Source organism: Manduca sexta, chromosome 11 (genome assembly GCF_014839805.1).
Source record: "Manduca sexta isolate Smith_Timp_Sample1 chromosome 11, JHU_Msex_v1.0, whole genome shotgun sequence".
NCBI classification, from domain to species: Eukaryota; Metazoa; Arthropoda; class Insecta; order Lepidoptera; family Sphingidae; genus Manduca; species Manduca sexta.
In genome coordinates this window covers 868,492-881,604 of record NC_051125.1, presented here as the reverse complement: position 1 = coordinate 881,604, position 13,113 = coordinate 868,492, and the positions used below count along the sequence as shown (strand labels likewise).

Here is a 13,113-nt window from a genome sequence, read left to right as displayed (position 1 = left end):
AGTTCATTGAACGAGTTACGGTATTTTTAATTTTTTAAAACATAACTGTTTGTCGGGCCAAAGGTTTTAAATAAACATTTGCACATGGCACAGCCCCGAGCGGTTTCAGTAGTGAATTAACCACACAAGGTATGTAGTAAAGGGTTTTGGTGGGTACACGACCCCTATTGGGCGATTGGTATAGCTAGCAAATAGCATGAGTCCTGATATTATATACTTAGCAAGAGATTTAGTGCATGGAAGATTTTTAAAATTTTATATATTATACCGATATCTTTATTCTATGAAAAGACTTAAAATAAATATTATATTCTTGAAAATAACGCCACTCTGTCGAAAAAAAACGATCTAGCCCAATTAGGAGAAATTATTAAAAACAGCTAAATCATTTCCAAGAAATCTATTAACGTTGTAAAATAAGACTTTGAAAATAGAACTCCCTTCTGTGTAAAATATTTATGCATGTTTTCCCGTGTCCATGACGCCCGGCTACGTGTGTATTGGTATTTGCACATTCAAACTCAAACACAACAGTTTTAAACTATTCTAATTCCCTGGGGCACACAGCCAGCAAAATCATAAAATCGTGTAAACCAAAATGGTCGCTTTAACAATTTGGATCTAACCAGGAAGGGCTAGCATTCGCTGATTAAATTTTATCTATCCTAATATAATGTCGACATTTCTATCTATATATATAAAAATGAATCCCTATTTCCCTTGGTCACACCATCACGCGTGAACGGCTGGACCGATTTCACTATTTTTTTTGTTGTGTTTGTTATTGTCAGGAAAAAGTTCTTATGAAAGAAGATATGCAAAAATATGCGCGGAACATTTGAAAATTTAAGAAAACTTAACGAAAATTTTAATTTTATATACCTGTCAATTGTTTGAAATAACTGTCAGCGATTGACAGAATGCGCGCTGCAAATTCATAGTTAGGACGGGACAACATCTGTCGGGTTAGCTAGTCTATTTATAAATACAAACAAGCCGTGTTACTTTACTAAGAGCCGTATTAATGTATTGAACTATTCGATACATTAAATGTCTCCTACAACTAGGCTTGAGCTGTCATTTAAGTTTGTGGTTAGCTGAGTCGTTGTTACATAAATAAAACTTAGCTGTCAAAACCGTCACATATTGTGACTTAAAATGTCATTTGAGCTGATGTTAATATTGGGGTATCAAATAGGAACTATCTTAAGATGCTAACCTTAATTTGACAACGTCTCATCTGATATCGCATTTGAAAGTGAAACTGACGATTAATAAGACTCTAGGTCTTTATTGCATTACCAAAAGTCCGAATGCGATAGACTTTAAATGGTGACCAACGTCCACAAAACCAGAAATATCGTCCGAATATATGACTTAGAATTAAATTTATCCTTTTAAAATTCCTTAAAGGTAAAAATCTGGAATCACCGCAAACTAAGCTTGTGCTACAAAGTTATTATATTGAGACGATAACATAAAAATACTCAATAAATCACTTCTAAAGCATTTCTGATGTGCCGTGCTATTGTAACTTGTGGGGAAGTCAACCTTAAATCACACCAAAGTGTTTAAATCAGTTAATTAAGGGGCGGTGACAGCGCAAATTACCCCAAAACCAAAGCAGTAATTGTCTTCACGCTATACTAATTAATGAAAACGAATGTTATTTTGACACCGTTTAAAGGCAAATGGTTTTTTAAATACATTATAATTGGAATTATTATTTTTAATAGGTCTTTGGAAAATACACTTGAGTAGGTTTTGCTGGTGGTAGGATATATTTATTATCCGCCCGGAGAGCGACCAGCGTACACAAGGTGTTAAAACCCGCCATTAGTGTTGCCCAAATTCAGTCTTGGTCTTGCAGTCTTGGTCTTGTTCTTGCGTTTTTGCAAGACCAAGACCAAGAACAAGACCGCGTATTTTTAGCAAGACCAAGACCAAGACTGACCGTGCAAGACTTGAGCAAGAACAAGACATAGCCTGCAAGACTCTTGCGTCTTGCAGCTAGGACTTAACGCTATTTCACTGAGTAGTTAGGTGTAACAGTTCGGTGTTACCTAGGTACGCTTAGGAATTCTATGAGACGCAAAAACTGTATCAAAGAATATGAAAAACTGGACCTATGCGCATTACGACTAATACCATAAACATAGCGAATAAAAAATATCTATTAAAATCAAACTGAGTGCATGCATAGCTATGTTTTAACCATCGGCACTTTGATAATGCGGCATCAAAGGTTTTGTACTTACTTCTCAAAGAAATTTGCCGCTTTTCGGAAGTACATGGTTATGATACACGCGCCGGCGGCTTCTTTTGAAATCTAAAACAATCGTTGCCGCCACGCCGAAATCATAACATTTGACACTATTTGATTGCCGCCATAGGGCGTAGGTATACTCATGCAAAATAATTTCGAATTTTAAGAGTACCTACAGGTGTTCCAAAGAATAAATAAGTTTCAGAGTGCTTAGAATGAAAATGAATACATTATACTGATCACGCAAGTAGTATTATGATTGGGATAAAATGGTAAGGATAGCCCGACTAGAAATTTAAAAGTGCGACCAATGGGGCCCTCTTGGGCTTCCCTCTTGGGGCCCACTTTGGGATGTCACGCAAAGCCCTCTGGGCCCCCATTGGGAAATCCCAAATGGGCCCCCATTGGAAATCCCAAATGGGGCCCAATTGAAATCCCCATCAGGTCCCAATCTAAATTTATAAAAAATCTAAAATTTCAAAAATCAAAAATAATTTTGAATTACGGACTCTGATGGTACTATAACTTTATATTTCGATTAGAAAGTGAACTATTGGTTGAATGCATCCTTGTCGTCAGTTGGGCTCGAACTCGGGTCCTCTTGATCATCAGTCGTTCACGTTACCACTGGTCCAAGCGGGAATATTACATTCGTCGCTTTATTTGATGTACATCGAATCAACTAGATGATATTACTAATATTGCGGTTAAATGTTTAATATTTGTTTCTGTTTTTCGTTTATCTTAGTTAGATTTATTCAAGCGGAACTATTAGCAATAATTTACTATTTCAACGTTGGGATTTCCCACTTAAATCCCACTCAAGCCCCAATTAGGAAATGTTAACAATAATTTTTCATTTTTACTTTGGGATTTCCCACTTTGGCCCCACTCGGGTCCCAATTGGGAAATATTAATAATAATTTTCATTTTACTTTGGGATACAATGATAAATCGTAAAACTCTTTTATTAAATTTCTTATAAGTTGAAGGTTCAATCTCTTTCTAGACAGATAAGTATTGTTCTTTAAAATACAGTCAAGTTATTGTAATTAATTTGTTTTTTTTATATGTTTTAGCAAATGTAAGCTTATAAATCATAAATGTTTATTAAGAAACAGTTACTTCGATGGAAAACGACATATAGGTAAGTTGATTTTTCGAATTTCTTATCAAATCTTCAGTTATTTATTAATCTGCTTGATCTTTACTATGGCTATGTTAATTCAAGCTCACAATGTTCCAATTCTAATACGTTTTTCTAAGATTTAAAGTAAACTTTAATAAATAGTAATAGACTAATAGGTAATTGCAAGACTTGCAAGACTCTTGCTGCAAGACCAAGACCAAGACCATGACTGGGAGCGCAAGACCAAGACCAAGACCAAGATCAGGTGTATTGGCGCAAGACCAAGACCAAGACTGGCTAAGTCTCGTCTTGTTCTTGCATTTGGGCAACACTACCCGCCATAGTGGCCCAAGTTAGTGTGTCGCGTTCCGGGATCAGCCTGTGTATATCCGATGCCAACAGGCCGGCATAATTATGTCGATTGTCGGACGTGAATCATCTCTCGACAGTCGAAATTTTATTTGACCTCCCTCCATTTACTATCAAGTATATAAAAAAATATAACGCATTAATCTAATTCTTGCGCAAACTATCAGAGTATGACTACAAAGCCCTATAGACGGATAAATTATTGTATAGGTAAAAGAATCAAAAAATCATCGAGCGCCCGTAATTGCAAAAATAAGCCCCCGTAGACAGAATAGAACCACCTAAAAAACGAATTCGTCCCCTAAGAGGGTAGGATCCCTTGACCTTACCTATTTTCCAAATTATAGATGATCCTCACCTAGATTAATGTTTATAATGTCTGAGTACCGATTAATATTCGTGGCGTTTAGTTACAAATAAAACATTTTAGAAACTACAGTTCAAATAAAAAGAGTTCTTAACAACTTAAATTATGTTTTCGTCCAGTTTTCTTAATTAACTGAAATACTTTCATGACGAATGCATCTAGTATATCAACGTCAGATTATAAATGATAATAATTAGGTATTCATCCAGATCTTTCTCTTCTAATGTTTAAGTGTTTAACCGATTAGTCCTTTTATTCAAATAGGACAGGACAGGGCGATAAGTAAAATATGGACTTCAAATCTCGAATCGAAGTAAATAATATTCGGAAATATTTATTAGTCTGTGTTTTAAACTCAAAGTCGTTCCTAATACAATATAACCTTACGAAATGATCAAAACACAAAACTATGTTTGGGACTGTAGAGTATTATTAAAATTTAATTATTATTTTATCAAAATTAAACACATAATCACAAACACACAGTAAACCTACAGTACTTTCAGTTGTTTAAACAAATGGAAATATCATTGGTAAGATCCAATTTACATTTTAAAAAATAACCCGAACTCATCGAATCAAACGACAATTATCAAAACAAATAGACCCAATTAAGACATTCCATTAAGATTGTTTAACCATTATCTTAAAACTGAAGTACTAATCCATCGAATATCACTCAATTTCTATATAACTCCAACAGTTATTAAGATAATGGTTTAAAGAGCTCCACTAACACTGAAAATTGAATGTTGTTTTATTTTAAAAATACAAACGTACCGAGTTATGAGCTCCTGTCATGAATAACTTTCTGCAGAGTTAATAATATTCGTGACGTTTCAATTAATCAGTTATATTTTACTTTTATTAAAATTAGTTGGAAGTGTTCTGCAAAACATCAAAATAATGATAATATGAAAGTAATTTCTTTTCTGTCAACTGGCTTTTAGAATATATAAAGTATTTGTAATTTATTAAATAGTGTTCAAGGACATGTTTACACTAAATTTAATTTTAACAATATGTATACGTACCACACTTAAACAGTAAGATAGAGTTTGTAGTATATTATTTAACGCCCATGTTTGTCTGATGTAGAATGATACCACGTTTATGTGAAAATGTTTTTATACTTAGCAACAGTAGATTAAGTTTTAAATCCAGTGTCCTGATTTTTTGTCAAAACAAATGCCTACCTAAGCTATACTAAATAATGATTACAGTTATTAGTCTTAAAAACTCAATAATTAACCGGATTCGCGGTTCATATGACATAATAACTATTATATAGTCTTCACATATTACAATATAAACACCTCCCGCTGTCAGAACATCCTTAATACGTAAATATTGCTCGCCAAGAAGCTGCCCGTGATTTAATATCAAACTACTCTCATAGCTTAATTAAAACGATCTTTATGGGGTTATATTTTGGTTGATTGCTCTATAATGATTAGACAGTAGTATTATAGCGACACTCAACTTTTCTCTATACTTTTTAAATTCCATACTATTTTAATTCCTAAGTACCAAGATATCACATAGGTGTTTTATTTTGATAAACCATGCGTTAAATAGTTTGTAATTTTAAAAACGATATGACGATAAGCTTCTCCCATGTTATAAAAATAAAATAAATAAAATACTTTATTTATCACGTAGGCGAACAAAGTTGCACTTATGATATTTCAAAACAAAGAATAAGAATAATTATTATTTCTAAACAACTATTAAAATTACTTATATAACTATGGACATTTTAAATTAGGGATAAAGTTTATACAAAAGACAAGGTACAAACCGAAGTAACCAGCTCGGGCTGGCAAGTAGGGGGAATAGAAGGGTAACGCGTCGCGATCCTCACCGGCGAGGACATGAGCCCTAACCTAGCTAACCTACCAGCCTTTCACTAGCTACCTAAGTGATGACTACCCGAAGAAGAAAGGCAGAAAGAAACTCCGGGCTTTCTTTTTTGTCATCAATTGTTCAGTACTTCTTTTGTATTTTTTTCCAAGTCTTTCTTGTACATGGTCACAATAGTTATATAAGCTAATGCACGCACATCACCGTTAACATGGGATAAGATGAAATCCAATCGACTAAACCTGGAGCGGCATAAAATAAAATTAGCGATAGCAAATAAAAGAGAACATAGATTCATACTTAAATAACGGCGTACAGCGTGCATTCGCCTACATTTACAATCATAGTTTTCAATCATGAGGAAAGGAAAAAAAATAGTGATATTAAACAGGCAAACACAACATGATCGGGTGGTCGTCTTTCAAAAATTACATTTCATTAAGATATGATATGTATATGTTGAAATATAAGTTTAGCTGGCTATTGTAGCTTTATTGTTAGAAACTCTTTCGTGCCTATAAATACGGGCGGAAGCTGTTGATGGCTTTTACATGAACCGGGAAAGAAGTAAGAATCACCTGATGATATACGATCTCAGCTGCATAAACTATTCTAAATATTAAGATAATCATAGTTCATTACAAGGGTTAGACCTTACACATCATTAAAAATAAATTTAGATCCAAGTTATGTAAAAGGAAAATGTTAAAAGTTCGTTTTGAAAGACCACAACTGAAGGACATATAATAATATTTTGCATCAACTTCCTATACAATAACCTAGATCTACATAACAGACGCTGTCCTCCATATAGGCTAACTATTCTATAGGTTTATTCAAATTTTGCATTATGACCCCTTTTCAATTGCAAATATTGTTTGATGCACTTTTGATGACCGTCACCCATACATATTATATGGGGTGACATTACCATATAATAATATCATTATCTCGTCTAGAATTATTTCGTTGACTGAGAGATACTTTTTTTTAAAAAATAAAATAACATACCTTATTTATCACGTAGGTGAAAAAAGTTGTACTTATGATACGTCAAAACAATTTATAACATCGATATATATGTACTACGTACTAGATTTGACGTTCCGAACATTCACTGTGTTCAACTGAATTCAACTGCAATCCATTCAAACTAACTTTAATATGGTCAACATTGTCAGCTTGTGATTGTGCACGGAGTAGCGCTCATGATAGAAGACCTCGAGTCTAAGTGTAAACCTGGATTTGAATAGAAAATATTAGTCAAATAAGTAAAATTATTTGATGTTCAAGAGAATAAATAGGTTATAACAGTGACGTTTTGGTTGCCATTTTAGTTCAGATTTTGAACAAATAGTTTATATGGACGTTCGTGTCTATAGAATATACGTTAGTGATTTATAAGAATAATTATTATTTCTAAATTTACTATTCATCATATTTCTTTTGAATTGTATTATTATGACATAGACACCCAGGAAAATATTTTTGTGGTTTTAATGTAGCGTTAAGTTTTTTTAATATTAATCAAACACTTCCTTATATTTAACAGTAACTGTCAATTTATATTCAGTCCGTGATTTTACTTTGTTTTATAGAATATTGTGTCCATATTTCGCTTAAAAACGGGCATTTTTAGACGAAAAAAAATCGGGATCCAAGCAAACAAGTTAATAGTTTTATTTGTTGAAAACTTTCACCTGACGCGGCGTATGCTAGGAACAAAATTGTTATTTTTGCATGTTCCCGACAGGCCATAACAGATTGACGGATGCGGACAACCTTTTATTTTCAGAATATATTTATTTTTTCACCTTCACGCCCTTTAGCTATAGACTTACATAATAAAAAATCTTAAAAATCAAGTATAGATTCTGTATGTAATAAATTGACATGATTTAATAACAGAATCATATTTTACTTAATTATCCACGAGTTATGTAGAAAGAAATATCGCTTAGTAAATATTATTATAAATTTTAATTGCCTAATTTCCTCTTATATCATAATGGTGAAAATCGATACTATTGATTTTAAACATATTTCACTTCTGACTTCTGCACTCTAAATAAAAAACAAGCCATAATAAAATTTACCGGTATGATTAATATTAACTACACAAAAACTATAAACAGTAATACATTTTGGCCCACACCTCTATAGAATCACGATAGATTTCAAATATTTAAATAAATCGCGATAAATATTAGCATAGACAATATTATATTACTAAAAAAATATTATATTAACAATTTACTTTTACAAATTGTTTTAATATTTAACCTTTTATATTCTTGAGAAATTAAAATCTTTCTTTTTGCTAGCTATCTTCCGGTAAGTAACTTATGAATCTCTACTTAATTTCCTGTTCTCATATGTTTTGACCATTCATTCGTGTGTACACAGGAAATTAGGTATAAATAAAGCTGCTCGATTCTTGTAGTTACTATGAAAAATTAAATTGGTCATTCATTATTGTTGACTAAGTTTTTGCGTAATTATTGCATATTCATGTCCTTTTTGTATAATTGTAAAATTTAGGTAGGTATTGTAAGTTTGACTTTTCGGATGACCAACACCTCTGTCCGTGACCACGAAGGCCGTAAAACCTTGGAAACGTCCGGAAAAAATTATAATATAAAAAACCGCAATAAAATCCATAAAAATAATATTATTTCATTTATAAGTCTGCATTTACATATATTCGTATAATATTCGCTATAATAATAACAAGTTAACTTGTACAAAGCGTATTAGGCATCCGGCCCATCTTAAAAATCAAACCAATTACTAGAACATACTCGAAGAAACTTAGCGCTGACCCAAATTAACTAAAAAATAATCTAATAATTTTTCACGAGTTACTGACAAGACCATGGACTCTTAACATGATAATCTACTGTTAATACCCTTCCCATAAATCTTCCACTATAATTGCCATTAAAGACATGTCAATAAAGCTTCGAGGCTTTATAGAGCTTTCTCAAGCACGTCGGTGAGCTTTAATTATGCTTTTACATTAAGGGAAGCTGGTAAAGCCTTTGTGCATGATGCATTGCACATGCAGTTTTAATTATTTATCAAGAAAGCAATATCCGCTCAAGTGTTCTAACATGAGTAAATATTTAGATGCTTGTTAGTTCTTAAATGCTAGCTTTTCTCGTGGCTTCATTCACATTGTAGGTATGTACGGTATAAGATGTTCAGCAGTGGACATTTGTAGGCTAATAAGATAAGATAAGATAAGATAAGATAAGATAAGACGGTATAAGAAGTAGCCTATATGTTAGTACAGGAATTGGTGTATTCTGATGCCAAAGCCATTCAACCTTTTTTGTATCAACCATACGTTAAACGATAATTTTAATTGGCACTTATTAATTAATAACTTTTTTGGAGTAAGTAAGGAAGCCTATGACGATCTATTAAGATGAAATTTCCGGACATCCAACCACTACACTTGATGAAGGATTTACAAGCTCGTTTGCCAGCGTATGCCATAAAAAAGATATATGAATTGTCAAAAAAATATAGTAAATTGAAACCCTCCAACCCTAACAAATAAGGGTGTCAAATTATCAACTGGTGACATACAGAGATTTATTATTATTACGCACACTTATAATGGGGTCTCTTTTTATCAGGATCCGATTTGTAACAACCAACCATCGTCTAGGGAACCCTAAACATAACGAATGTGGTAACCTCCAAAGACATTACAATTGACCGAAATAAGTGTTAAGAAATCTTGATATTTGTAATTTGATTTTTCCTACATACAAATTGTACAGACTATTTCGATATGTATATAGGTAATTATTTTCTATCCATAGTCGATGTTGGGAAAAAACGTGCTGAAACCGTTGAAAGAATTTGATTTGATGAAGAAGAAATAACATTAATATTACGGGAACATGGCCAATGGGCAAAACCACGATAGTTCACAACAAATTCTCATTTCCCACATACTATTATTAAGTGAAATCATAAAATCTTGGGCCTTATTATCTATGACAGTGTAAGCTCGTCATACCTTATTACGTTATCTTCGTGAAATTAGCGCGGAAAGCTATTTTGTATGCCAATCAGGGCCTTATTCTCTATGAAACTGCAAACGCGTAACGCGGCCGTGTCACGTTATTTCGTGAAATTTGTGTGGAATGGTATTCTGTATGCCAATTTCTATTGCATTGGACGTGACGCGATGCGTTAAGAGCTTGTTACGCACGGTAAAAATAACGTGTGGCATAGAGAATAAGGTCCCTGTGGCGAATACGCGACGCGGTGCGTTATTTGCTTTCTACGCACTGTCAAAATAACATGCAAAGAAAATAAATTCCCTTCAAAGAGATAGCACACCTCTGCGGTTTCATTCAACTTGGCAGTCTAAAAGACTAGCGACTGTAGTGATTGTACAATGCAATAGCAATGCAGCGATATCATTAATCTTTACGCGACGGGGACAAACAAGGAAAAATATACAACCAAGAACTAAGAAATTGGAACGATACGTGTATAGAACCTATGAATTGTTTTCTAGACACGTGGATAGGTTTCCAGGTTAGAAAAGATCTTCAAAAACAGGAACTAAATGAGCCTTAAACAAAGACTTTAAACTTTAACAGATGAAAAATATTTTGTATAAATATGTACATGTCACACAGCAAAACATTAATTTGTAAAAAAAAACATTACAATTTAATATGATAATCGTGTTTTCAAACTATAACCGCAAATTGAAATAAAACAATTTTCTCCGTAAGCAATTTAAAATTAAGAGCTTGCGTGAACTCCGGATCCCAAAGGACTCGACATCGTGTTTGGATATTGTATTAAGGGCCGGTAACTGTACAGCAGTTAAATTAATAGTGAATCAGTAAAATTATTTACTAATAAGTTAGTATTATCTAACTTTTGCTCGTTGCTCGGGCCGTTTGAAAGTATTAATAAATAATCATGACAAGTGCAATGGCCAACATCACGGCACACGGCAACTGCTGCAAAAACTGAAATCCATAATGCCTAAATGTACCCTAAATCATTATCAGTCTTGCGCACGAGTTATTTCAAAGTATATAAAGATTTTAAATTATATATACTTTACCTTGTTTTACACCATTACTCTATAACCTAAACTAGTACATTTATTTTGTGACTTCTCCGCACGCAAAATTTTTAATAATTAAATTGCGTCGTTTGATGTTCATTATTCAGAGTTGGGATGCTATAACCAAGGTCATTACAATGAACATATCACTGCATTCCCTTAGGGTAACCGTAAAGAATCAGATTACGAGATTCCATTAGTAGCAGGTTAATTTGTTTTACGAATGCGCGATGTAATGTGTCTAACAAATGGGAGATGGGTACTTGTCGTCTAATATCTACGAGGTCTCTGTTGAATCAAGCTCGCTGTTGAAGAGACCACTTTACCTCTAAGCTGTATGGTACTAGCATATAATGGTTTGGAGGTAGCTAAATTTGCATTGTCACTGTCAAGGAAATGATCTTTAAAATAAAACTGAGAAAATATTTCTCGGTAGAGAATGTTCTCATATCCTGAAGCCCAAATATCCTCAACCCTAATCCTTGCTCGATTACGAACTTAGATTAAAGGTAGTGGTTATAAATGATCTTAATCGTTATCGTTGAATCTATATCGAAAATGGATCAATCGAAACAAAGTGTCTCATACTTACAAATTACATTTAGATTTTTCCATTATGCGTTAAAACAGCTTCGTAGGTCAATTTTAGTATTGTGCATTCGCGCGAAATTCCATTAGTCAAAATATGTTTTGTGAAATATCTGGACTTTGTATAATATTATTACTTTTCAACTGTAGTTTAGCCTCACAATAATATGATTAAATAATTGTGTTAACAAAACAACTTAATGTTTCAATTGAGTAAAAGGTTTATTTTGCGGGCCACAAATTAGTTTTTAGTTGCGAACAACGCAATGAGATATTATTGTAACTTAAAAGTGGATAAATTATGATTTATGATATGATCTGATTACGATATTAGCATAACACTGTTATTGTTTGGTTTGCCTTTGTTAGCTCTCTTTGTGTAAATTTTTTCTTTGAATAAACAAAAAAGCAAGTTATTTTTTGTTTAATTATAATTAACGATATATTATCTTCGTAATGTTATCAGCAGTATACTCTCTGATACACATTTTTCACATAATATATTGTAGATTTGATTCTTGACCAACCACCCTGACGTACATCGACAATAAGCAAAAACTTTTTAAAGTATCAAGCTATCTGATTATATAACTCAGTTGAAATATTCCGTCTACAGGGCTAGCCATCACTGATGCGCAAACCAGAGACTACTCCCTAAACCAGGACCTGCTGCGACTCCTGGTAGAGAAGAACTGGCGCGGCATTCCCCTGCAAGCTCGTTGGGAAGCGCCGCGGGTGGCAGCAGAGATGGCTGATCTCGAGGGACCACCCCCGTATCGCGAAGACCAAAGGAACTATATTGATGATGAAATAAGGTAGGGAATTGTGTGACAACTAGATTTGGTTGCTGATTTATAAGTTACTTAAAACCAATCGCAGATGTAATAGCCGGTAAAGAAAGAAAAAAAAACGATTATTGTCACATCTAGTGCATAAAATACATGATAAAAATGTGGTTTATAATATATATAAAAGAAAAACCCTTTTTAATTAGGCAAACGTTGCTCGCCCGTGATATCACAATGAGGTGGACACTTAGAACAATGACAAGCTGTTCTGAGGGTGGACAGCTTAGCATAATATTCTTTTCATAATAGTGCAGAAAAAGTTTTGCAATAGAGAGTAGAGATCCACATCTGTCTAGATGGTATTCTTATTCTTTATGAGCAGGCTTTGTGCTTTCATCACGTATAGTATCTGTACAGTACTGTCATAAAAACAATACCTGAGGAATCAGAAATGCATAATTAACTCTTAAGATGGAGTAGTTTCTAATATGAGTTAAGCTATGTGATCGTTCAACTTTAGCCTTATAAAATATATTAGCAAAGCTGATATTAACGATAAATAGAAAACTCTATCACCATCCTTGTCTATGACAAGACATTGTGGTTCAGGGGCCGTTCAAGTATTGCGTAACGCAA

The 13,113-nt window shown here is 33.4% G+C and overlaps 1 protein-coding gene across 1 annotated transcript in view; it reads left to right on the top strand.

The window, feature by feature from the left end:
* The window catches only part of LOC115447205, a 34,539-nt gene that overhangs the window by 9,844 nt on the left and 11,582 nt on the right, over nucleotides 1–13,113 (top strand). Inside the window, exon 2 of the mRNA XM_030174194.2 lies at nucleotides 12,306–12,504. Within this exon, the coding sequence (XP_030030054.1) occupies nucleotides 12,306–12,504 (199 nt within the window). The remainder of the gene's footprint in view (nucleotides 1–12,305; nucleotides 12,505–13,113) is intronic.